The 26,390-nt window shown below is 46.1% G+C and overlaps 1 protein-coding gene across 38 annotated transcripts in view; it reads right to left on the bottom strand.

The window, feature by feature from the left end:
• The window catches only part of KDM5C (lysine demethylase 5C), a 37,369-nt gene that overhangs the window by 7,738 nt on the left and 3,241 nt on the right, over positions 1-26,390 (bottom strand). For 2 of the 38 annotated variants that reach the window (XM_023633553.2, XM_014728918.3), the window contains exons 2-25: positions 24,973-25,050; positions 22,451-22,573; positions 21,967-22,137; positions 21,317-21,451; positions 20,440-20,563; positions 20,148-20,329; positions 18,971-19,129; positions 18,757-18,840; positions 17,051-17,170; positions 16,761-16,919; positions 15,966-16,147; positions 15,705-15,867; positions 9,540-9,659; positions 9,236-9,430; positions 5,165-5,346; positions 4,950-5,074; positions 4,686-4,833; positions 3,950-4,055; positions 2,869-3,227; positions 2,097-2,235; positions 1,451-1,630; positions 1,150-1,287; positions 366-965; positions 2-80 (exon numbers count right to left, since the gene is read on the bottom strand). In XM_023633553.2, coding sequence (XP_023489321.1) covers positions 2-80; positions 366-965; positions 1,150-1,287; positions 1,451-1,630; positions 2,097-2,235; positions 2,869-3,227; positions 3,950-4,055; positions 4,686-4,833; positions 4,950-5,074; positions 5,165-5,346; positions 9,236-9,430; positions 9,540-9,659; positions 15,705-15,867; positions 15,966-16,147; positions 16,761-16,919; positions 17,051-17,170; positions 18,757-18,840; positions 18,971-19,129; positions 20,148-20,329; positions 20,440-20,563; positions 21,317-21,451; positions 21,967-22,137; positions 22,451-22,573; positions 24,973-25,050 — 4,051 coding nt within the window. Of the gene's footprint in view, position 1; positions 81-365; positions 966-1,149; positions 1,288-1,450; positions 1,631-2,096; positions 2,236-2,868; positions 3,228-3,949; positions 4,056-4,685; positions 4,834-4,949; positions 5,075-5,164; positions 5,347-9,235; positions 9,431-9,539; positions 9,660-15,704; positions 15,868-15,965; positions 16,148-16,760; positions 16,920-17,050; positions 17,171-18,756; positions 18,841-18,970; positions 19,130-20,147; positions 20,330-20,439; positions 20,564-21,316; positions 21,452-21,966; positions 22,138-22,450; positions 22,574-24,886; positions 25,051-26,390 lie in introns of all 38 variants that reach the window. The other 36 variants (XM_070257036.1, XM_014728920.3, XM_070257042.1 and 33 more) reach the window with 29 other exon arrangements.

Raw genomic sequence — 26,390 nt, 5'->3', positions numbered from 1 at the left:
CCTCTCTTACCTGAGCCCTCCCCCGGGGCTACCTTCTCAGGGCTGGTCACACTGTCTCCATTTTCCAGCAACCCTTGAACCTGCCAAGGAGAGCAAGAATAGGTAGTGGTAACTGAACTGAAGAACCAGGCCCTATTCTTCCCCTACAACCCCAAACTTGGGACCCTCCAACTCCTAGAGGAGGAAGGTAGACACAGGCTGCCGGCAGGGAGCAGTCTAGGGATCTGGACAGGATGCAGAACAGGGCAGGGAGGTTGGGCCAAAGAAGACCGAAAGTCAGAGAGCAGGGGCAGGGCTGGAGCCTAAATATGGGTGGGGGCTAAGAGACAGGAATTTCAGGACAAGAGCTGTGCTGGTCAGCTCACCTTAGGCATATCCTTGCCACTGCCTTCTCTGAGAGGGTCAGAGGCAGGGGCTGAAGGGTAGGTAGGGGGCTCCTCATGCCTGGGTTCAGCCTGCAGCCTCTGGCGAAGCTTGGCCAGCCGTCCCAACAGAGCAGTCACATCCTCAGAGGCCAGAGCCTGTCTGGCACGGCCTTGCCAGCTGATGGCCCTCTCTGTGAGGCACTGTAAGGCCTCGCCCTCGGGCAGCCGCACAGGCAGTCTCTGCAGGGCTACCAGCAGTGCCAGGATGGTCTCCAGGCGCGGGCGCCGTGAGCGCATGCACAGCGGACACAAGAATTTGGTGTCCCACTCCCACCAGGCCAGCAGTGGGGATGAGGTGGGACTAGGCCTCGGGGAGCTGAGGAGGCGGGGTACCGACACACATCGCCCATGGAACCAGTCCTGACATAGGTCACACTGCAGAGCTCCCACCCCTGCCGGCACCTGCCCACACACACAGATGGAGGTTGCAGAGGAGGCTGTGGTCGATGATGCCAGTGGACTGGGCTTGGCGGAGTTGGTGCGACGCAGCTGCAGGATACCCTCCTTCTCCTTCTGTTCTCCCTCCCTGAAGGCCACGATCTGCCGTGCCCAGGACAGGAGGAGAGAAGGTCAGCAGCCCATCCTCTCCCTTGTGTGGTGCCATTAACACCCCACTCCCAAACCAGAATTGAGGCTCAGGGAGTAAGCGGTCTGCCCATGGTCACCCGACTCAGGCACTCTATCATCACCAGGCTCTTCTCCCATCTGGGCCCAAGCTCCTTACCACAGAGCCTGGGTCCCTGAGGTCCTGTGCAGACAGCCCCAGCAGCTCTGTGTCAGATTTGTACAACCCCAGCTCCTTCTCCATCCACCGGCTGCGCTTGGTGCTGTCTGAGCCAGCATCTGCACACGGGCAGAGCACCTGAGGCAGGCAGATGGGGCAGGGGATGACTGGGCTTCCCCTACCTCCTATCCCCTCTCCTTCCCTCCCAAGAGCCCCCAAAACCCCATGTTCTCATATGAGCCGTCACACAACAGGCAGGCCAAGAGCAAGAGAGGCTGTGGGTCAGGGTCTCAAGCCTCACCTCCAGCAGTGTGTAGCAAGAATTCTTCTTGAGGAAAGTCTTGGATGCCTTCTCCCTCCAGGAGTGTGCAGTCAGTACCTGCAGCTCTAGCTGTCTCAGCTCCTCCAACCCCACAGGTAGGTCCCGGCCCACAGCCACCAGGCCCTCCAAGTCATCCAAGCAAGGGTAGTGGTCACCATTCTGGTACAGGGGCAAGAGAAAGCTCAATTTAACTTGCCACATCTATTGATGTCACCTGTGCTCCCCTGAGCAGGTCAGATGGATTAGACTTCATGCAATCTTGAGGCAGGAAACAACAGAGCTTGTCCTAAGGCAGGCATGCCCACCTGCCTGGCTCTCTCCCATAGCTCCTACAACCATTGGCTCAGCCCCCAGGACACCAGACTGGTTATTTTGTTGTGTTTTGCCTCTTCTATCCTCCTTACCCCCACCATTCTTACCCTAACCAACATCCTCTCTTCCCTCAGGCCAGGCTCGCAACCCCTCCTCACACTGTTCACAAAGCACATTTTGCCTTCTCACAATGTGCTGTGACCCCTTCCTCTCTCTAGGAACCCAACCCAACCCAGCATAACCCAATATATGCCATCTCTCCTGGCTGGACTCAAGGTCTGGAGTAGAGGGTAGGGGGCAACAGGGTCCTCACTTGGATCTCGTCCACATCAGCAATCCAGGCCCGGGCCTTAGCAAGAGCCTCCTTGAGAGCCTGGATGTTGGGCAGGTGAACAGGGATGTTTTCCGCCTCATGGATTATGGCCTCAAGTGTGGCTGGTGGGTGCTTCTGTCTAAAGGTAGGGGAAAAAAAAGAGGCCTCAACCTGGGGTGGTCTGCCTGAGCAAAAGCCCAGTCTGACCACCAAATATATCAACATAGGCCCCTAGGGGCTGCCACTTGGGCCTACTTGCATGTATTCTGCCTGTGGGTGGCTGCCAGTCCCTGGTTGTTCCAGACTGCATGCACCTAACTTCTGCCACAACCCTTGTGCCTCTGCTTGTCTGCCAGTCTGTCAGACTGCTGGCAGTGCCTACACAGACAACCTGTGGTATTAATCTTATACTGTAGTTTGTCATATTGTCCTGTGCATGGTGTCTTTCTACTGACATCTGTTCATCTGCTTATTGGTACTTGTGCTCCTGTACATATGCACACATCAGCCTGTGGAGCCAGTCCTCTCTACATCTCTATCTGTCCATCTCTGCTTCCCCATGAGCCTATCTCTGTCTTTATATGTATACGGAGTTAAAAAAAAAAAAAAAAAAAAAGTCCAGATAGGGAATAAAAAAGGGGAGGAGGGGAGGAAAGTCAATATACCAACACAGGAGTCTGGTGCCCAAGGCCACCCACTGGAATCATCTTCAGCTTCTTCACTAAACTTTGAAGATTGGGGCAGAGCAGGGAAGGGAAGAGGTTGGACCTACCTGGCCTCCAGGCAGAGGTGGGCCTTCTCCTCCCAGCGTTCAGCAATGGTCAGCAGCTCCTGCAGCTCAGCCCGGGCCTTATCCACAGCAGGGCTAGGGGCTACACTGGCACCCGCAACCAACAGTCCCCGCATGACAGCCAGGGTGCCCCTTCGGGCTGAGGGAGCCAGCGTGCGTTTCACCTCATCCAGCCATCGCGCCTGTTCCACCTGCCGCTGGAGCTGCTGGGCCTCAGGAACCTCCACCCCCAGCTGCCGCCCCCTCTCCAACAGGGACTGCAGTAGCCCTGGACTGGAGGGTAGTGAGGCCAGGGCCTCACAGGCCTCAGCCTGGTAGGCCTCCACCTGTTCCAGAACACCCTACCAGGATATAGATGAAGAACACACTCCTCAGCTGGGCCCACTCAGAGGTCCCACCACCAGATACCCTTGCCCCACCTACCTTCTTACCCTCCAGTATTTGTGAAGAGAGCCTAACATGGGCTGGGCTCTCCTCCTTCACTATGCTATAAGACAGTGGTTCCTAACAGCTCACTGCCTGTTAGAATACCCTAAGGAATGTGTTAAAATGCAGATTCCTGGGCCCCACCCCTAGAGATTCTTTACAGGGGTTGGTCAGAAGTCTGTGCTTTATTTAAGTCCCCAGAGGATTCTGATGTATAGCACCAGGAGACCCTCTGCACTAAAATGCTCTGCTATGCTTGGCATTCTCACAAACCCCTATGGCTCACGCTGGTAACCACTACCCTCTCCATCCCACTTCTCTTCTACCTTCCTGCACTTGACTCAGCCTTCCAGGCCCACAAACACCCTTGTTACTTCCTTTCTCCTCTTCCACCTCTGCCAGGAAACCCTCCCTTGACTTTGCATCCTGTACTCGTACCCTTGCCACCTGCCCCTCAAATCCCATTTTTAAGGGGCAATTGCTAGACCCTTTGTCTCCTACCTCCCGTTATTCTCACATGTGTATCCTGTCTGGCCCAAATACTTGACACTTTTTAAGAGAGCCAAGAGTGGCCTGCTGCTCAGGTCCCCCAATCCCCATGATCCCTCAGCAGCACTCCAAGTCCACCCCTCCTCACCTTGACATCCCCAATCTGGTGCATGGCACAAGGCAGGTTGTTCATCTGGTCCAGAAAGGCCCGGAGCTCAGCCAGGGTCATTTGTAGACCAGCCACCCTGTGGGGGCTATGGAGTTTCACATGTGGGGTTTCAGGTCCAAACCCAGTCCCCTCCCTCCATCTCTGTGCTGAGACCCAACACCTTTCCTCACACCTGCCCACTTTGATCTCTCATACTTCACCGTTTCCCCCAACTGCCCAGGTTAGAGGGAGGGTTTTAAGATACAAGCGCATTCATATGATGAGAAGAAAGAATTAGAAGAGAGGAATAGAGGATATATTTGAGGGGGAGCTTAGAAATTAGTTGACGGTAACAGAAGTTGGACGTCCTTTTCAATCCATCCTCTACTGTGAACTCTATGATCAAATTTATGCTCCTGTGTCCTTTTCTTGCCCCTAAACCTTCCACAACTCCTCCCTGCCCACAAAATCCACCATCCTGTCTGAAATCTCCTCTAGGTACTGATAAAAAGAAACATTTCTAGCTTTCTTAGCACTGAGGTGCTCTTCTCCATTCTAGGTGCCTGGTCTCCTTGCCTTCCCCAACACCTCCCAGGCCACTTCACAGTGCAGTGCTTGTCAGCTTCCTGCTGATGTCGTCTGCCCAATGGTACTCAGAGTCCACCCCTTGTAGTACTTTTCCTAGGTGCTGGCTCCTCAGCAGACTATCTGTGCCCAACGCCTCCTGCTACCATACCCAGCTTCCTGGCCGCTGACCAGACCCAGTGCCCGGGACACGCAAGCCTCCGCCTCACTCAGGCAGTTCTTCAGTCGCTGCAGCAGCTCACTGTTAGGAAACCTCCGCTCACGGGCCTCAGACTCTAGAGCCCTCAGCTCTTCAAGGCCTGGAGAGAGAATGAGAGCAGCAAGGAGTAGGCAGTATTGAGGAAAGGGGTTGGAGGTACAGAAGAAAAGGGAATAGAACTTGCCTGTAGAGTCCCTCCGTCCCCCCATCACTCACTGCGCTTCCGCCCATCCTCCACCTCCAGGGCCACTCGCACTTTGTTGGCCCAGGTGTCAAAGGACTCGGCCCGAACCTTCAGCTTATGTAGCATGGCAGGGAGCTCATCCAAGGTGTACCGATACCTGAAGGAAGAGGACAGGGAAGAGCACATCTGGTCCAGCTCTGCATTCCCCCCCTTAGCCCACTTCCTCCAGGTAGGCCCCTGGGCTCACCGCAGGTACTGCCGGCTACTGGAACATTTGCAGAGGTCATTGATGTGGGAAAGGCAGACAAGGCCGTCAGGGCAGTCGTAGCAGGCCAGGGCGGACAGGAAGCACGTGGTCTTGCACTTGATGCACTGGCGCTCATCATCTGGGAGCAGCTCAAAAGCCTCTCGTTCAGCTTCCGTGATGCCCTGGGAGTGGTTCAACCCACACACATTAATAGAACCAGAACAGGGCCGCAGAAACCCCCATCTCAGCCACCACTGAGCCTCACATTAGACTCAAATCTATGCTGAGAACTGTGGGGAAGACCAAACTCCAAGGAGTACACTGTCTCTATGAAGTCCAGACTTTCAAAGCTGGGCAATTAGATGAACCAGGGCAAGATAAGTGTGGGTGAGATGAAGAAAAATCAGGTAAGACTCAGATCAGCAGAAAGGGCCTTTAGGATGAGAGAAGGTGAGCAAAGTGGTGGACCAAGGCACCAGAGAGGTAGCAATGTGTGAGAGTAGGCTGTGTACTAGGGAGCAACGCTGGCTTCCAAGTCACTGAGGGCCCACTGTGTTCCAGGTACCATGCTGGCTGCTTAGCAGGCAGGACACACTGTGTGTACATATATAACTTACAGAAATGAAACTCTATGTGCTTGTGTCCCGTGTTTAAAGACACAATTTTCTTTTCAACAACATGGGCTTCCAAACCTATAATAAGCCAATGATGTCATCTGTTGCTCAGATTAAGAAACAGCAATCCATTCCAAAAACAGAGAAAAAGCAGCAATGTTGGAGTAATTGAAAGACGACAAAATGCCATACATTATGGGCAATTTTAGAGATTTTAAACGGAAATCTGACTAAGAGTTTTTGTCTTCTATACTGACTTTAACACCTAACCTCTGCCTAACATCTGAGTCCATTACATATTAGAAATCACACTCTGTCACTTATTAGCTGTGTGATATTGAGTAAATTAAATTTCTCTCGGTTTCAGTTTCTCTATGTTGTAAAAGGGAGATAATGGTACCATGCTCATTAGGTTGTTATGAGGATTAACAAAGGTAAAGCAACTAACGACCTAGAAAAGTATCCTAGCACTTAGAATAAGTAGAACCACAAAAGATCCTGACTGAATAGCCGAAGCAATCTTGAGAAAGAACAAAGCTGAAGGCATCATACTTCCTGATTTCAAATTATATTACAAAACTATAATAATCAAGACAGTATAGTACTGGCATAAAAACAGACACACAGACCAATAGAACTGAATAAAGCCCAGAAATAAACCCTCATATATACAGTCAATTAATATTTAACAAGGGAGCCAAGAATACTCAATGGGAAAAGGATATTCTCTTAAGAAATGGTGCTGGTAAAACTGGATAATCACATGCAGAAAAATCAAACAGGACCTTTATCTTATACCACTCATCAAATTAACTTGAAATGGATTAAAGACTTAAACATAAGACCTCAAACCATAAAACTTCTAGAAGAAAATACAGGGAAAAAGTGGCTTGACACTGATCTTAGCAACGATTTCTTGGATATGACACCTAAGCACAAGCAACAAAAGCAAAAATAAACAAGTGGGACTACATCAAACTAAAAAACATCTGCAAAGCAAAAGAAACCATCAACAAAATGAAAAGGCAACCTACGGAATGGGAGAAAATATTTGCAAACCATCTATCTGATAAAGGGTTAATATCCAAAATACATACGGAACTCATACAACTCAACACCAAAAAAACAAACAATCCAATTAAAAAATGGGCAGAAAATTTGAATAGACATTTTTCCAAAGAAGACACACAAATGGCCAAAAGGTACATGAAAAGATGCTCAACATGACTAATCATCAGGGAAATGCAAATCAAAACCACAATGAGATATCACCTCACGCCTATTAGAAGGCTATTATCAAAAAGACAAGAGATAAGAAGTATTTGGGAGGATGTGGAGAAAAGGGAACTCTTGTACACTATTGGTGGGAATGTAAAAGTGGTACAGCCACTTTGGAAAACAGTATGGAGGTTCCTCAAAAAATTTAAAAAACAGAACTACCATATGATCCAGCAATCTACTTCTGGGTATATATCCAAAGAAAATGAAATCAGGATCTCAAAGAGATACCTGCACTCCCATGTTCACTGCAGCATTATTCACAATAGCCAAGATATGGAAACAACCTGAGTCCATCAACAGATGAATGGATAAAGATGTGGTATACATACACAATGGAATATTATTCAGCCATGAGAAAGAAGGAAATCCTGCCATTTGTGACAAGATGGATGACCTGAAGGGCATTATACTAAGTCAAATAAGACAGAGAAAGACAAACACTATATCACTTATATGTGAAATCTAAAAAAGCCAAATTCATAGAAACAGAACAGAATAGTGGTTGCCAAGGGCTGAGGGGCAGGGAAAATGGGGAGATGTTGGTTGAAATGGAACAAACTTTCAGTTAGAAGATGAGTAAGTTTAGGGGATCTAATGCACAGCATGGTGACTATGCGGGATGGGGGGAGAATAAGCACTCAACAAATATTTACTGTTATTCCCTCTAATTTTCAGATAAGGATACCTGCTTCACAGGCCTATCTCATTTTACTAAACTAAGGAGGAAACTAAGTCTCAGAGAGAGTCAGTAACTTGCCAAAAGTGAGAATCTGACTTCAGTCTATTTTGACCCTGGAGCCAGAGAATGTTCTAAGCATAAAGCCCCTAGGTATTTTTGGATCATGGACTCCTCTGAGAATTGGATGCAAGCTATGAGCCCTCTCTCTCCCCAGAAAAGTATTCACACTCTCTCACACACACACAGATCCCCCCCACAATCTTTTACAGAATTCCAAGACTGGGGGTCCAGAACCTTTCTCTAAGGTAAGGGCCAAGTATAAAGAATTCTGAATGTCAGGATGAGAATTTCTAGTCTTCCCATCTTGCTTTGGCTCCTTCCTGTAGTCTGGCACAGCCCCAGAGTTATCATTTAATAACAGCGGAGAGAGAAAATGATGCCTGGAAAAGCCCAGGGGCTTACTAACTAATGTTACAGACTGACATGCCCAAGACTTCCAACACTTACCGTAGCTACAACTCTCCTTACAGCCCATGCTCATAGGAAAGTTATAAATGAGCTTTAAAACAACAAAGTATTACCCTAAATGGGCAGCAAGGGATCCCTCAGGACCAGCACTCCTTTGGAATCCTATGGAGGACTCTCACTAAGTCAATTCCCTAACTGGGTAAGTCAACTGGAAGCTTTAAGAAGGCAGCTGAACCACAGGAGTAGTGGTCCCACTCATCTACAACACAACTGATACATGCTCATGAGAAATCAATTAAAGGAAGACTGCCTTCTACTTGGTGATATTACCCTAATCTGAGCTACTGAACCATCTGAAGGTAATAAAATGGCATTTCCTAAGAAATGTCCCATATTTCAATCATTTTCTTCATGTGTTATAATAGCAGCTGCTACACTGTTGCTATATTGTATATATATGTATATGTATGTGTGTGTATATATATATATACACATTGTATAATGCTACATACATTACAAATAAATGCTTTGACATAAAGCAGCTTGCTCAAGCTTTACAATCACCTTGCAAGTTAGGTATTTATTCTCATTTTACAGAGTGGGGAAATGAGACTATAAGAGGTTAAATAACTTGAAAAGGTCACCCAGCTAATCAACAGTGGGGGTTTTACATGCCAATCTGTCTTGTTAGGTTATTTAAATAATGATGAATAGCAGCTATACCAGCACCTGCTATGGGTCAGTTACTTAACAAACATTATTTTTAATCCACTGACTATCCAAAAAGATAAGTACTATTATAATCCCCATTTTTCAGATATGGATACTCACGTCAGTGAAGTAAATTAACTTGCTCATGGTTGTTGGTAAATGGTAGTGCAGAGAATGGAATGTGGTTTCCAATGCAGATGCATCTAGTTCTGTTGACCACACCCCAAAAATAGAAGCTACATCTTCTACTAAGAGGTCCTTCCCCTTACCTCTGCCAGGCTAGGGTGCCTGATTCAGGGCACTCTCCCTACCACCCACCTTCTCCAGCAGGGCCTTTCGCAGACGCCGCTCCTCTTGCACCATAATGAACATCTCCTTATGCACAGCTGCTGCCAGATTCAGGTCCAGCTTTTCTGGGCAGGCAGCCATCTTGCAGATGAGCTCCTCATGGGAGAAGACACAGTATCTTCGCAGCCGGCGATAGTGCTCAATGCACTGGCGCCCAGCTGGCAACTGTGGAGAGGTTCAAGGTTGAGCGTGGCCAAGTCTGGAGGCTCTAGTGCCTGAGCTTCCCCAAAACCCTCCTGCTTCTCTCTGCCAGCCCACCACACTACAGACTCACCCAGTCAGCAGTGCAAAAGTTGACGGCCTCTGCAAAGTTGTAGCCTTGGTTAAAGCCACTGTGGTAAGCACGAGGGAAGGTAATGACGAACTCTCCTGCACACTGGTTTGTGCGGACAACCTGAGGAAGAAAGGCCAAGGTCATTCAGATAGAGGTTTTCCACAGTCTGCAGAAATCTGATCTAAGTGCAGGGTCTTTAAGGAACAAAGGAAAGCCTGAGGGAACACAGTCTGAAGGATTCCCAGACCTTCCAACTTCAACTGGAAGGACCACTGGTCTCTGCTCTCAAGGTTTTGATTTGTGTTGACAGATGACAGGAAGATCTGAGTCAAAAGTAGTAAGGAAATGTACATACCAAAATATTTCAACTTCTCTAGTAATTTTTACAAAGATTTAAAATATCACTTTTCATTAAACTGGCCAAGTCTTTTTCATCAATAATTATTTTTATCAGTCATATATGCAGTTTCAAGAGCCAAATGGTTCTACAAAATTTGTTATAAAATCAGCAGGCCCTGCCATTCTGCACTCACCACAGCCAATCACTTTCACCTCTTCTGATTATTTTGGCATTTACCTTAATGACCCTAAATAACATGCCTCTAGACTATATTAGAAATAGCCTCCTATTTCTCAATTTGCTTAGTTTTCTATGCATGTATTAGTAATTTAATCCCAACCTTTTGGACAAATGTCCAAGTTTCCTCTCTCCTATCAGTTTTCACCTTTCTGTAGCAGTCTCTCATGGAGCCTTATGATTTGTTCCAATTTGGACCAGCTATCCTCCCTGGACCATCACTCTACCGTGGTGGATCTCCTGTTTCCTAGATCTTATGTCTTCCTCTTTCTTGGTTTACTCCTTTGCTGTGCTTGAGTACGTCCTCCAACAGCTTCCTGAGAAACAGTGGGAAAAACTTTTTTTTTTTGGTAAACGTCTCTATTCTACTCTTACACTTGATAATTTGACTGCATATAGAATTCTAAGTTGAAAATCATTCTGAAGGCATGGCTCCAGTCTTCTAGATTCCACCGTTGCTTGTGAAAAGTCTGAAACCATTCTGACTTCTAATCTTTGAATTAAACCTGTTTTCTCCCTCATGAAGCTTGTAGGATTTTTCTGGTCCCAGTGTTTGATATGAAAAATCACCACATATACCTTGGTGTGGATCTATTTTCATTCATGTACTGGGGTAGGCCCTTTGATTCTGGAAACTCAGTCTTTTGGTTCCGGGAAATTTTCTTGAACAACTTCATTAATGATTTGATCCTTTCAAGTTTCATCTATTCTCTCTTTACAGAACTTCTATTATTTGAATATTGAACCTCCTGAACAAATTCTCTAATTTTCTCTACCTTTTTCCACCTTTATCTTTTTATTCTATTTTCTGGGAGATTTCCTTAACCATCTTCTAAACTTTGTTTTTGAGTTTTTCACTTTTGCTATCATAATTTTAATTTCCAAGAGCCCTTTTTTGTTCTCAGTATGTTCTTTTTAAATAGTATCCTAAATATTTCATGTTTCCAATATATGCTCATCCCTGAAGATATTAATGAGGTTTCTTTTCCTTTTCTTTTTGAAGCTTACTTCTCCCTGCCTAATCTGTTTCTCCAAGTTGTTTTTTTTCTGTTTGATTGTATTTTGTTTTCTAGAGTTTCCTCGGTTAATCTGCAGCTGTCTACTTACAGCTAAGAAATGAAAAAGCTGAATAGAAGTTCTGAATACACAGGTGAAGTTTGTCAACTGTGAGCTGCACTACAGGGTGATCAGGCTGAGCCATTTAGTTTGGGAAACTCCAGGTCTTTCCTTTTGGGCCAGATTTCCCAGAGAAAACTCTATTTTTTGCCTGAAGTAAAAAAGTCTGGCTGTCAGTATTCTAACAGCCAAGTGAAGGAAGACGGCTGAGAATCTCAGCATCGAGTATGTCAACAACGATGAATCTTAGTATTTCACTATACTTGCACCCTCAACTATACCTAGAAGCCCTCAAACCAGAGATTTTCTATTTCAACGTCTTCAAATCTCTAGTCTTTTGCTAGAGTGAGGGAGGGTCATATTTCCAGCTGCCCAGAAAAGGAGGGGATCTCACATCATCTTATACAGACATGAACCAATCTTTATTTTCACCCCATTCATCTTTACTCCCAGAATGCCTGGTGCCACTGACTACTGAACCTCTGGGAGATTCTGAGGTATAAATCAGGTTGGTTCTCAGATGTTCCAGTACTAGCTTAAGATTCAGTTTTCTTATCTGTTTTCCAGTTTCAAGAATTTTATCACTGTCTTCTCTCTTGTTTTCTCCATCTCCATAATTTTTTACCTTAAGAAAAATCTTTGTGCCATTTTAGTGGAGTTTCTGTAAGGAACGGAAGTAGCCATGTGTATGTTTAGTTCACTATCTTTACTGAGAAGTCTCACAAAGTTTCTTAAGATGAACATTCAATGCTGATGAAACAGAGGGTTGGTAAGAGGACCAATAACTTCTACTCTCTGGAAAGCAAAATTGCTAATACATATCAAGAACTTAAAATGTTTATACCTTTCAACCCAATGATTCGTCTGCTAGGATTCTAGATTAATGTGGAGAGAATTAACATCCCAACAATATTGAATCTTCCCATTCATGAATACATCTCCGCATTTACTCGGGTCATGCGTCAGCGCCCAACTCCAATACATTTTCTTCTTCTCAAATCTATCCCTACTTAGAGGCAACATGAGCATTTCTTGCCTACGTTACTGCACTGGCCCCCACAACCAACCACTAAAATTGTCTTCTAAAACATGCAAATCTGACCAGGTAATGCCCCTGCTGAGAACCCCTCACTTGAATCCTCATGTCCATATGATAAAGCCACAGCCCTGACAGGCAAACTTTTACTCTTCCTTCCAGGGTCATCACTTCTACAAATGCCGTCCCGACTCCCCCATCCTAATGACCCAGTCTGCTGTTCTTCTGTAGTACCTCTAACATTTTATTCCACTTGTTTACTCACCTGTCCTCCACTCAACTGCACATACCTGAAGTCAGGGACTTGTTTATGTACCTTCAGGATGTTGGCCAGAGGCCTTGTACACAGAGGGAGCTCTAGTAATATTTGCTGAATGATCTAGTCCTAGCCTTAATTTTATAGATGTGAAAACTGAGTCCCAGAGAAGCCTCATGTAGCAGAGCCAGAAATAGAACCTAATGGTTCTGACTCTTCATCTCAACCTGCAGCTTCATTTTGGCAATGCCACTTTACTGCTGCCTATGTAGTTATTTAAAAAAGCACCCCTCACATTCTACAGCTGTTAAAAAATGACCCAAATGTCCATCAACTGGTCAAGGGATAAACAAAATGTGGTATATCCATGCATGGCATATTATCCCACCATAAAAAGGAATCAAATTCTGACACATGCTACAACATGGATGAAGCTCGAAAACACTATGCTAAGTGAAAAGAAGCCAGACACAAAAGACCACAAATTATTCCACTTATATGAACTGTCTTGAAAAGGCAAATCTCTAGAAGCAGAAAACAGATTAGTGGTTGCCTGGGTCTAGGGGTTCAAATGGAGAGTGACTGCAGAAGTACATGAGGGATCTTTTTGGGGTGATAGAGATGGTTCTAAAACTGGACTGTGGTGATGGTAGCACAATTCTGTAACTTCACTGAACTATGCACTTAAAATAGGTGAATTTTATGTTAAGTAAATTATACTGCAGTGAATCTGGTTTTTTTTTTAAAGATGGTTATAAATGGTTCATAGTAAGGAAGTAAAAATCATTCTAGACCAGCACTGTCCAATAGAAATATGCCAGCAGCATATGTACTTTTAAATTCTCTAGCAGCCACATTAAAAAAGTAAAAAGAAACAGGTGAAATTAATTCCAATATATTTTATTTAACTTAATATGGCCACAATACTATCATTTCAATGTGTAATTGCTATACAAAAGTATTAGTGAGATGTTTTATATTCCTAGTTTCATACTAAGTCTTGAAATCCAACATATCCAGCACATTTTAGTTGGGACTAGCCACGCTTCAAGTGCTCCATAGCCACATGTGGCTAGTGGCTACCAAACTGGACAGTGTTGTTCTGGATCATTAAACTTACAAAAGAGATTATAAAATCCATATACTGATTATTGCCATGTTAAAATTTACATAGAAAAACAACAGATGGAAACATAACAAAATGTGGAGGAAATAAGGATGACCTATTTCTATTTTTGGAAAGGGGGCATGTTTCTTTTATAATGAAAATAATACACTATATATCTATAAAAAGAAATGGCCTTCTCCCACCAAAGGGGAAGGAGTGGAGTAGGCTAAAGATAGCTCTGGGGGAGCTACAGCTGGCTAACCTGCAGTCTGCCAGCATGAGAATATGAAAATCACAGATGCCTTGGATTGAGAGGATACTGCCAAGTCCAAAAAGCCTGGAGCTGCTGGGAACTACCTATAGGAGGGGCAGGGCAGACAGAGGGCACGGTGGTAAAGCAGCAGCTGGCCAGAGAAGTTGCTAAGCCATAAGTGGGAGAAATGCTGTGGAGGTGGAAGCAAAGAGCACATGTTTAAAAGTCTGTGATAAAAGTTTTTTAAAGAGAGGTAAGGATTGAAGAGCTATACATATGCATCTTAGGTGTCTGAATCCTTAAGGAGAATCCTCTTCTACTCTTAGAATTTTCCTTGACACTGTAGTCCAGTCTGATACTGTGTCAGGAAGAAAGGAGTCTGAGGAAAGATCAGACCCAATGTCTACTTGTGAAGAGCAGAAGTGGAAGGGACCTTGATCATCTTGATATCTGGAGTTCAGTAATTCTTAAATGGAGTGAGGTGAAGAGGGAAAAGGATACTGTCCTCTGAGAGAAGGTAGGATGCTTCCTTTAATTCCCTAGATACCTCAATCCTTGGTTAAATATCACTAAAATGTATATTTTAAAATATTATAAAAAATATTATCAATATACAGTAGAAAAGCAAAACAAGGTGAAGGCAAGAAGCAATTCGGGTGAGAACCACTGACCTAGTCCACAGCCCAACTGTACAGATATCCAGGGATCTCAAGGAGACATTAATTCAATATGTACTGATTGCCTACCATATCCCATGCATTAGACTAAGTGGAAGGACAGGCAAAGCTGTGGGTGGGATGGGGGGCGTGGAAGGGAGCGGGGAGGAGAAGTAGTACAGAGTAAGACTCACAGCAAAGGTGGAGGATATACTAACTCCTGTTCCTACAGGACTGCTGATCAGGCTATTTTAAGATCCACACTAGAAAACTGGCTGATGCTAATCAATGCTAGAAATTCCCAGGAATATATAATCCCTTACAGGTAAGCCAGGTTGTACACCCAGCAAAACATTTTATAGGGTGGGACAGAAGTCCTCAGAGAAGGAGAATAGGATAAGCCATGACTCTGGGTTCAACTTTAAAAAAAAAAAATTGAAAGATACTGGCACATTTTTTCAGGTTATTTGCCAGCCACCCCCCCAGCTTTATTGAGATATAATAGATATATAACATTATGTAAGTTTAAGGTATATATTGACTTGATACACTTATATACTGCAAAATAATTACCACCATAGAAGTTTTGACCTGTTAAATAAGTAAAAAACCTAAACCCACTGCCCCGAGAAGGGTTATAGTATGGAAAGTATGGCAGAGACTGCTAGTTATCCCCCGATATTCATTCTCACCTTCTTTCATAATAATATGATCTCCAATTTGTAGCTGGTACATGAACATCCAGAATAGGAATCATATTTCTCAGTTTTCCTTGTAGCTAAATGTGGCCATGTGACTAAGCTATGACTAACAGGAGACAAATGGAAATGATGTGTGCCCTTATAAGTAAGGAGACTTGTCTTGCCCTGTTCTTCCCCTATTTCCCTCTTCCACTGGCTGGAATGTAGATGTGATAAGAAGCCATACCTAAGGTGTTGTCCTCAAACATGTGGCCCAGAGGGCTCACCATCGCATTGTTTATCTAACCACTATCATTTTGGGTCTCTGTTAGAGGCGTCAAACATATAGCCCAATTAAGATAGAACAGGAATGAGAAAGGGGCATGGGTAGATTCCAGATGATGACGATCACCACCACCACCACCACCACCACCGATATCACTAAATCATTTCTACCCTTGTCCCTGTTTCCTGGGCACTCACCGGCACGCCATGGGACATGAGGGTGTTGGGATTCATGAGGGTGACAAGTTGGTGCAGGAGGTCAGGCTGGCTATCAAAGAGCTCGGGTGTCAGCTTCTTCATCACCTCCTCCAAATGTTCTGCTGCAAGCGAGGGTACCCCATACCAGGTCTTCGGCTCGCCCCTGTCCAAGTGGAAAGAGGACACACAGAGTGGTCACACCTGTGGTCCTGAGGGAGTCCACCCCTGACTGCCTCCCTGGCTCCCCAGGGCCCCACTCACCAGTGGAGGTAGTTAATGGAGTAACTCCAGTGATCCTCAATATGCCAGCAAAAGGCTGAGAAGACCATGCCCACGTAGAGCCAGGGTACCTTCATGCCGGAGATATCTGCATTGATGTGGCACAGTACGGACTGCTCCAACACCGGCATCACATTCAGGTTCCAACCACTGGTAGCATACTCCTGTCAGGTCAGGTGTTTGTGGAAAGGGGATGAGGGTTATGCTAAAGAGCTGAGATCTTTAGCCCAGGGAACCTTAATTTTGAGCTTAGACCTTTTTGAAACATCTAAGAAACATTATAAAGGTGTTCTACCCCCAGAATGCACACACACAAAATTTCAATTCAATATGAGGGAGGTTTACAGACACACCCACCCACCAAAACACCTGCAAGTTAAAAGCCCCTGCTCTGAACCAAAATGCACCCTTCCCTTAAGGCAGGCCTGGGCTCTCATTTTTCCCTGCATATACAATCCCAGTCCCTCAACACTTCTTATGAGCCAGGCACCCTGCCAGGTATTTCATACACCTTCTCATTTAACTTTCATAACAAATTTGTAAGGTAGATACTATCCCCAATCTACAGACAAGGAAATAGCCAATCTGACGGCTAGAGATGCCATGCCAGACACGAGGCTGTGTTCTTTACACACGCATTGTCTCATCTGAATCTCACAGCAACCACGTAAGGCAAGCCTAATTATCTCCATCCTACAGAACTACTGAGTCTTTCAGATACTTAATGACTTGCTTAAGCTCACACAGCTGACATATAACCACGAATCATCCACTCACCTCCTCCTCAGGGGTTAGGTGTCGCTTACTGTCGCTGATGGGGAAACCGCTGCCAAATTCTTTGGAATGGATATCAGCGCCATACTCAACAGTCACATCCTCCTCAATGCTATTCACTAGCCGCCAGAACTCCTTCTCCACAAGTTCTGTGGGTACCATCTGGGGAACAGGAATGGCGGATGATTGTGGCCCATCATATCCTGGCCTCACTGACCCAGGAGAGCTAAGACCATCAGGCACCAACACCTACGACCCTAGCCCTGACACTACCCCAGCCCTCCATCACCTACGTGCACAGGCATGTTGAAGTAATCGGCTTTAAAGGAGTCAGCCATCTCGCCAAAGCTCTGCAGAGTGTATTCCCGGGTAGCCTGCTCAAAGCCAAAGGCTTCAGGGGGGCGCTTACACTCCTGAAACCCAAAGGAGAATATGTCACCAAGGCAGAGGCAAAGAGGTGGAGCATCCTCAGAAGTGGAGCTGGAATATGGGGTAGGAGTAGGGAGAACAGCCCTGAGTCTGCACTCAAGGCCCTGTGTGGCAGGCCTCACTTTACAGCTCTACCTCTTTTTTTCTCCTGGCACTTCAACTTAATTAGTATTTTCATTCCGCACGTGCACTTCTACCATGCTTTCAGCCTTCTCTTCCTTTACGACTTTACTATCTAAACCATGGGCTCTGACTTAAATATGCTATCCTAAGCTCTTCTGCCACCATTTGTTCTCTCAAGCTAAAGCGTGAGTCTATTCAGGGTACTTAGAGAAGCTTTTTTATGCCCAGATTGGAACTACAGGCCTGGGAAAATGGCACTGAATATTCTAGTAGCTTGGAGGATGGGAAATGAAGGCACCAGCTTCTACAGTGTCAAACCCTACGCTATTCCTGTTCTTTAGACTATCTCAGAAGACAGGACGTGGGTCTACCTCCCTTTGTACCTATATTCATGGTTTTAGATGAGTGCCATATGTACCCCAGAGTCAGACATACACTCTGCTCATGTCTGAAAAATAAATGTCAATCTGGTTCACTGGCCCACAACCACTTTGAGAGCCAAGTAGAGCTGACAGTCTGTTGTTATCCAAACTCCTCCCCAAAGGAACCTCCACCACTACCAAGGCCATAATGTACTGCCCTGGTCTCTTTCCTCACCTGTGTTTGTCTATGTGTGTGTGCATTGTTCACACCTGGTCTCTAAGACCACAGTTGAGTCCCTAAGATAAGGCAAGAGACTATCAATGTCTGCTCTCCAGAAACCCAGAGAGAAATGTAGATAAGCACTCAGAATTTGGATGATGGTAGGAAGCTCATGAAACGGACCTGGCAGACTTCCCAGGCCTCTGAGCCCTCACTGCTGCTTCAGCTGCTATCCTTACTGCCCTTCTTGCACTAGGTACATTCTCCCCATATCCCCTTGCTTCTGCATTCCCTCCACTCCCCAGTCTAGAATGCCTGCCCACCTCTTCTAGTTAAAGTCTACCTCATTGCAAACCAATCTAATTACCACAACAGAAGGAAAACAACTAAATAAATATTATACCCCTATGATGAACCCCCTACAAGAAAATCATACCTATGAATAATTTAACAATATAGAAAAATGATTATAAAGTAACAAATGAAGACATACAATTGAGATCCCAAACTTTTAAAGTTTTATTTTTATACATATATATGCACATATATACATATGCAATAACAAAAAAATGAGAAGAAAATATACCAGACTATTAACAATGGTTGTCTCTAGGTGTTGAGATGATAGGTAATTTGTCTATTTTCCAAGCTTTCTAAAAAAAACAAAGAATAAAAAACTTGGAAATCAAAAGAACAATTTTTTTTCATATTCCTAGCCTCTAAATCTCATTCCTGACACTTTCCTTGATTACTACCCTTAGTCATTTTCCTCTCCTCCGAACTTCTATACCTCAGAGTTTCTAACAGACAATTTAGCATTTGATTATACGTCACCACATACAGTCTGTCTAATCATGACTCTTACCTCCCCTGGTGGTCTGGAAGCTCCCAGAGGATGCAAGCAAAGGCTGAGTCTCCACCTCCTCTTTCTTCCAAAGCTCTGCCCAGCCTAGCCCAACCCCAGAAACCCAAAGCATAAGACTGTGGCTGAGCTAGGAGGCTGCTCTCAATAAAGCTAGATGAAGGAAGGCAAGGATACACTATGAGGCAGACATGGACTGGGGCTGGGAAGGCCTTACCGCCATGACACACTTTGGGCACCGCCAGACACCCTTGGGAATTTCAGGCAGAGGAGGCAGCAGGCAGAAGATGTGGTAGTTGTCATCACAGCCATCACACAGCAGGAGCTTGTCATCCTCATCCCCTCGGGAACACATCCGGCATATATATGACTCGATCTGCCAGGGGAGGGAGGCAATTATCAACCTAAGCCCTGTCCAGCCTTAAAACATCAGATTCCTCCAGACAGCACCCTAGTCCACAGAGCTTTCATTAGAAACCTGCTGGGCTTGCTGGCTGGGTCATTCATGGCCCTCTACAGGCTAGTCATGCTAGGTCTGGAGTTTAACTGCACGCATGTACTACTGCCCCAAATAAACTGATAGAGTTGTGAGAACAGAGTTTATCACTCAATCTTGAATCTCCCATTTTTATTCACTCAATAAACACTTACTGAACACTTGTGTGTTCAACACTATGCTGGACTCTGCAGTATAGTGATGAATAAGACAAGACATACAGTACTCCAGACATGTGTTCATAAAAATTAAAGCACAGTATGGAAACTGCCAAAAGCAGCCCATAAGTGTACTGTGGGAGCCTAGAAAAGGAGCACTCAAATCAACTGGAGAAAAGGAGAGACAGCCTTGAGGAAGGACTTCAGTAAAAAGGTGACACTTGAAACTAACTGAAATCTGAAAGCAAACTGAAGTTCGGCAATGAGGCAGAGCACAGGAAGAAATTCTAACAGGCAGAAGAAATAGCATGTGCAAAGGATGGGGAAAGAAAGAGCATGGCTTGTCTCAGGGAAAAAAACCGAACATACCTACAAGTAGTTCAGTGTGGCTATAGCAGAGGAGTAAGGTGGGCAGTGCTGGGGAATGAGGCTAGAGGTCAGCAGGGACTGGATCATGCATGGTAATGAGGAGCTTAGCCTTTATCCTGAAGCAATGGAGAGGAAGTCTCCTTCTCTGCACCATTCCAGCACTTCATGTTGACAGCACTTGATCACCCTTTCTTGTTGTTCTCTGTTCCATGTGAGTTGGCCTGCTTTCCCCAATTAAGTGAGCTACCTGATGGCAGGGCCCACCAGGCCCACTTTTCTGCTTAATGCAACCTGGTCCAGTGCCATGCTGGGGAAATGCTCGTTGAAGGGACGAGAAGCAGAGCATTAGGAAGGCAGGGTTGGGTCCTTACAAACTGGGCATTGCTGTGGTTCCTCCGCAGCCTCATGGTCATCTTGGTACAGGGCTCTGGGCTGTGACTCAGTTCCTCCTTGCTTTCCAGGAAGGTCTTAGGTGAGGTTGACTCCACCTTCACGTCGCTGCCTGACTCCTCCTTTACCACTACGGTGGGGGGACATTCAGGCCCTTCCTTATCTGTGAGAAAGCAGAGCGGCTCTAAAGTACAGGTCTGGAATTGCCAGGGTCCTGCCTCCTCTCCCCCAGTGAAGCTATCCTTCACATTGCCCCAGTCTGTCAGGCCTCACCTTTCTTCCGCAGAGTCTTATCCTTGGCCATGAGGCCTAGGCCCATCATCTTGGGGCCTGCCCCATAGATCTGTAGCTTCTTCAGCTCTGGATTCTTTTCAATGTCTTCCTCTGTGGGTTCCGGCTGGGAAGAAAGAAGGAAATGAATGAAGACTGCTACCTGGGGCAGAGTGCTCCATCCTAAAAGAACACATAGCTTGGACTATATATCACTTGAGCTCATGCCAAGGGCTGAGGCATAGGCAGGCCAAGGCATGAATTCAGAGCTGCTTTTTGCAGACTGGGGGTGAGTGAGCCACTTCCTCATCCCTCTCTTGGAAAGGAATTAAAACGGCATCTCAGTTTTCCCAGCTATAAAATGAGAATATTAATTCCTATCTTATAGCTACAAGGGGGTTTGGGGATAACATACATAAAAAGAAAAATGTTTGGCACTACCAATAAATGGCAGTGACTAATGTGATCTGCTAAATCACATGCTTCAGTGAGCCCAGGGACAGTGTCTACCTTGTTCTCTGTTGTATCCCCAGTGCCTAGAAGAATGCCTGGCACGTAAGCTTCTGCCTGAAGCTAGGATACAGGTATAAGGAAAAAGAAGAGTTCTATCCCCATGAGCAGAGTGAATCAGGAAAGGAACAAGGCACGTAAGAAGGGCAGACGTAGAAAAGATATGTATGAATAGATCAAGACCCAGCTCAGAAGCTCAGCTGAGAGTGGAAGAAATATCAAGAGCGAAGCCAGAGAGAGGTGCACCACTGTTCAGAACTAGAGAACTAAGAGAAGAAAGAGTGGAACAGAGAACAGAGCCTTGGCCAAAGGGAGGGAGAGGACTCTCTCCACCCCTAAAGCTCTAAGTTAGAAAAAAGGAAGTACTCACATCAGGCTGCAGTCTCTTGGCCCGCCGGCCATAGCTGTTGAACTTAGAAGGCTGCACAGACTGTCGAAGGGGGATGCTGTGGGGTTTATATTCCTTGTCCTTCTCCTCATTATCAAATGGACGTGTGTTGCACTGCTGGGGACAGGTGAGGGGTAAGGGTCAGCGCATGGGGCCCTAGCCGGTAACAGCAACAACTTCCTTCTACCCTCACTTGGTGCCAACCAAAGCTGTGCTTGCACCCCCCTGACCCACACCAATAGGCCCTGCTCGATTGATCTTTACCACTGACACCAGCACATTTTGGGAATTCTTTTCATGCCTTTGCTTATGCCATTCCTCCTTCCAACCACCTCCCCTCAACTAAATCAGACTCCATCTCTTCCCAGACCTCTCTGGCCCAAAAGATCTCTCCCTCCTTTGAATTCCTCTATCGGTTAAAACCTTGTCACATAATGGACAGTAGACTGGCCCTGCAGCTAACACCAGGACCTCTGACTCTGGGCAGTGTGGGAAGAGAATAAGCACCACTAAAAAAGGGTAGAGTCTGGCTCCCAGGTCTCCAGTTCACTGAATCAGTTCCATTAAGAGGAAGTGTGGAAATCTGCATCTGGGAGGGAAAGCCTCCTTCCACCCTGGCCTGGCATCCTTACCACCAGGTTGGCTCCAGACTGGTACATCTCATAGGGGTAAACGATGCGTTCATAGTGGGAGCGTAGCAGGGAGCCAATGTTTTTGCCTGGTGGGTAGTTGAGGCGCTGGGCCACCCGGGCCCACCGACGGTCCTTGCAGATGGCTTCATAGCCACCTTCCTCCACCACGATCTGCAAGGACAAGCAGGAAGGGACGTGGATGTGCTGTGTGTATGCATATGAGGGAATAGGCCTACAGGAAAGGCAATGAGGACAACTCCAGCCCCTCACTTCCCTGGGGGCTACCCACGACTCCTACCACCACCACTCAGACTCAAATCGCAACAAGAGATGCCAAGAAGTTCTGATGACAGCTTGTGTGCCACCAGGCTGTGCCCCTTCCATTACAGCCTAGAGATCCAATATCCAAACCAAGGGAATCCCCAGAGTACCAAGGATATTAAGGTGTGGGGTGGGAAGAGGTTTGAGAAAAACCTGTTCTTACTTTGCTGAGGCTGTAGAGGTCCAAGATCCGCCGTTCTACATTAGGAATCTTTAAAGAGGAGCCCTGGATTTCCCAGAATTTGGCAATCTGGTCCAAGTAGTTCAGTTTCACTCTTGTCTGGGCCTGGAGAAGAAATGGCTCAAAGAGGCTGGCCTCCCCTTCCACCTGACCTCTGTCTTCTGGCCTAATCTTAGGGAAGCAGAAAGGTACAGAGCAACCCACTACCCAGGGCCTCTCCCAGTGAACTGGATCCCAAACTCTAGACAGTGCTTAGCCCACCTCTCTCTCATCTCTGCCACCTTCTAGTCAATAGGATAAGTCCAAGGTCCCAAAATGGAGAGGGTTGGGTCACAACAGCCAAAGTTTTACATCCAATCTCCTTGAAAGGGCTGTGTATCATCATCTCTTTTAGAGAAATCCTATTTCCTCAAGTCACACAACAAGTACCAAGAAATCTGAATGTCAGTATAATAAATATAGACAATAATATTGTAATTATGTAATATGATAAATATTGCTACGTTGGCAATCATATTACAATATACAAACATATCAAAGTAACACACCATACACCTTAAACTTACACAACGTTACATTCTATTTTTTTTAAAAAAAGAGATCTGAATGACAAATAACTTAAGTTTTAGCTTTTCCTCTGCTACTGATTTGCCGTATAGCCTTGAGGAAATCAATTCTACTCTCTGGATCCCAGTTTTCTGATTATAAAAGAAATAAAATAACTGCCCAGTCCACTTACCCCAGAAGGGTGGACTTATGAGAGGAACAATGAAGGTTCTCTGGACGCTCCAGAATTGTATCTAAGCTCTAGGCATGTTTCAGAGAATAAAGGCTCCAAAAGAGCACATTCACCTCTTCTTACACACCATGAAACTTCTTCCACGGTGGCTGAAGGGTGAGAATGCATGCTAGATACAGAACGGCCTAAAGAACTTAGAGATGGTGTACCAAAGCAGCACTGGCACCTGGCCAACCCAGGACCCGATGCAGGCCAAAGATTCTAGAAACAAGGCTTCCCTGAAATCTCAGTGACCCAAGAAGGGGTTTGCAAGGCCCCAAGTCTATAAGCACCCCACCCTGGTCAGAAGGTCTGGTTCAAGGGAGAACTAGACAAGTCATTGCCATTCACTATCTTGCTCTAATTGTATTATGGGGAACAGGTACTATTCTTTCTATTTCACAGATGAGGAAAACTAAAGTCTATTTGTAGAAAGACACAACCTATGGCTCCTTAACTGTGAGAACCTCTAACAGGCCAGGAATTCGACTCCCTCCATCTCAGTCCCTTACCTTTCCAACCTTGGCTTCATCCCTACTCCTGTCTCTCATCAGCCAGCATGATCTCTCTAGAAAACCTGCCCCTGTCTCATGCTAGGTGTCATCTTTCCCTAGCTGTACCCCTACAGACCTAGTCAGATCCATTTCCCTAAGGAATTTGTACCCCTACAAGAGATGATTTTTGCCCTGATCAGAACAGCACCTAGACAGACCCTAGAATACTGGTTCTCAATGAGGGGCAATTTTACCCTCCAGCAGACATTTAGGAATGCCTGGAGACATTTCTGGTTGCCATAAGTGGGAAAGGGTACCAGTGGCACCAAATGGGTAGAAGCTAGGGATGCTGATAAACATCCTACAATGCAGAAGAGGACAGCCCTCCATACCAAAAAATTATCTGGGCCAAAATGTCAATAGTGCCAAGGTTGAGGAACTGTGGTCTAGAAGAAAAGTATGCTTTCAGGTCATGGGTATTAAGTTGGGCCTAAGATCGCCCCCAGGACATCTAGTAAGGCTCGTGGATACATAATAATGACGGAGAGGGGTGGCAGCATACTTCCGACCTACATCCTGCATGGGAAACTCCAGGATCTTACCTGGAACTGCCTTCAGGGCATCCACTTTCATTACCCCAGGGCATTCTCAAGCCCTTAGTGGAAAACCTCACCTACCCATGCAAAGGGCCTGGACTTCCTGTACAGAACAAAAAGGAGAGGGAAAAGCCTGCCCGCCTGACCCCCTGCCCAAGTTTATAACCATTCCAGTCTCCAAAAAGACCAAATCTGTTTTGTTCCCACCCATCCACCTCACCTCCCAGCTTACCAAGCACCACGGAAGGAAGGTAGGAAGTACAGGGCTGTGGATGAATTGGATAATGAGGCCACATTCAGCTAGCCAAGCAAGAAAGGTCTCAGCCAGCCCATATTTCCCTTTTGTTGACCCAGGTAGAGGAGGTGAGCTGACAGGAGAGCTTCAGAAGAAGCAAACCTTTGTAGAAAAGGGAAATCCCAAGCCTTTAGACGATCAGATCAAATATGCTAAATGCCCCTGCTATTGGTTAAATTCAGAGCTCTAAAGCTTCCTCTATGCCCTCCATGCAACTTCACAGAGGAAAGAATAAAGGCCTAACTAGTAAAGTACCTTAGCCAGAGAAGGTATGAGGGAAGCGGGATCAGAGCTCAGGTATCCAATCTCCCAACCCCGCCACCAGCTGCTAGTCTTCTCACCTCTAGTTCATTCAGCCTCTGGATTCGGGGAGTAAACCTGAAGTTGTCCACTTCTACAGCAAAGGGTGGCTGCCAGTCCTGAGGGGGTGCAGAGGGGAAAGGGAGTTGGGTTATTCTAACATAGTGCAAGACCAGAGGGCACCAAAAGCAACTCAGCACCCCATTCATGCCTTCCTAGACCTCTAGCCACCCTAGACCTTTTAACCTTGCAAACACCCAAATCACTACCACCCCCCCCCCCCAACAGAACTCACAACAGGGCCTGAGTAGCCCCTCAAGTCCAGACCAAACGTCCCATGCACATGCTCTGGTAAACTTCTCCCAAGTCCCTTCCAAAAGTACAGTGCTAGGATTTCCAGAAATAGAGAGTTGCGGCCCAAAACAATTGACCTCAAACTCTCCCTACACCCACATTTACCATTCATCTCCTAGGCATGTGCTGTAGGACACAGACTCTGGAAGTACTGGAAAGCACACAGGACCTGGAGTCAGAAGACCTAGGTTCATGTTCTAGCTCCACTACTTACTAGCTATGGGATTTTACCTTTCTGAACCTGTTTTCTTATCTGTAAGGTGAGAATATGAACACTTGCCTTGGCTTCCTCACAAGCCTGATATGGAAAATTAAACTGATTTCCAAATGAAAATGTTATTCAAAGGAGTCGTCATTAAGACTTCACATCTAAGACTGACCCCACCACCCAACACACATGCAGGGGAGCTCAGCTCTGGCAGGATTTAAAGGTTTGGGCCTTTAATGTTCTCTCAGTTTAAAGGGCCTGAGCTAGACACTGCAGGGAAGAACAAGAAACAGGAAGCAAGAATCTGCATCACTCACCCAATCTGGAAGGCTTCCTGTGGGTCCTCTCTCAAACACTTGCCCAGTATAGGAAGAGGCAGGGGAGGAATCGGGGTGGGGTGGGGTGTAAGTGCTGGAAGCCTGACTGTGGTGGCAAAGAATGGGAGGATCTGGGGAACAGGGAAGTCAGGAAAAGATAATGAAAGTGGGGGAGGCTCTGCCCTGCCCAGCTGGAGCTTGTTGTGTCCTACCCAAAGGAAGGCTGTGGAGAGCCCCCTCCCCAATGACCTCCCTCCGAAAAACTCCCATGCAGTCCTCTCCTCCCCAAAGCTCTGGCTCCTGCTGGGGGGCGGTGAAAAGAACCTAGAGTAACCTAGACCAATGCTTTCATTTTATTAATGGAGAAAGTGAGGCCCCTGAGAAGAAATACGATCTCTCCCAAATCACATGCTGAGTTAGTGGTAGAGCCAAGACTAGAACCCATGTCTTCTGACCTCCATCTGGTCCAAAGCTCTTTGCACTACATCAAGCTACCAGCATTCATACCCACATACACACAAATGGAAGGAGGCGGTGGGGGGGTGGTAAAGAAGAAAAAGCTGTTGGCCTCTTCTGCACG

This window comes from Equus caballus, chromosome X, assembly GCF_041296265.1.
Source record: "Equus caballus isolate H_3958 breed thoroughbred chromosome X, TB-T2T, whole genome shotgun sequence".
NCBI classification, from domain to species: domain Eukaryota; kingdom Metazoa; phylum Chordata; class Mammalia; order Perissodactyla; family Equidae; genus Equus; species Equus caballus.
Note: the sequence above shows the minus strand (reverse complement) of the source record. Positions and strands in the feature narration are given on the sequence as shown.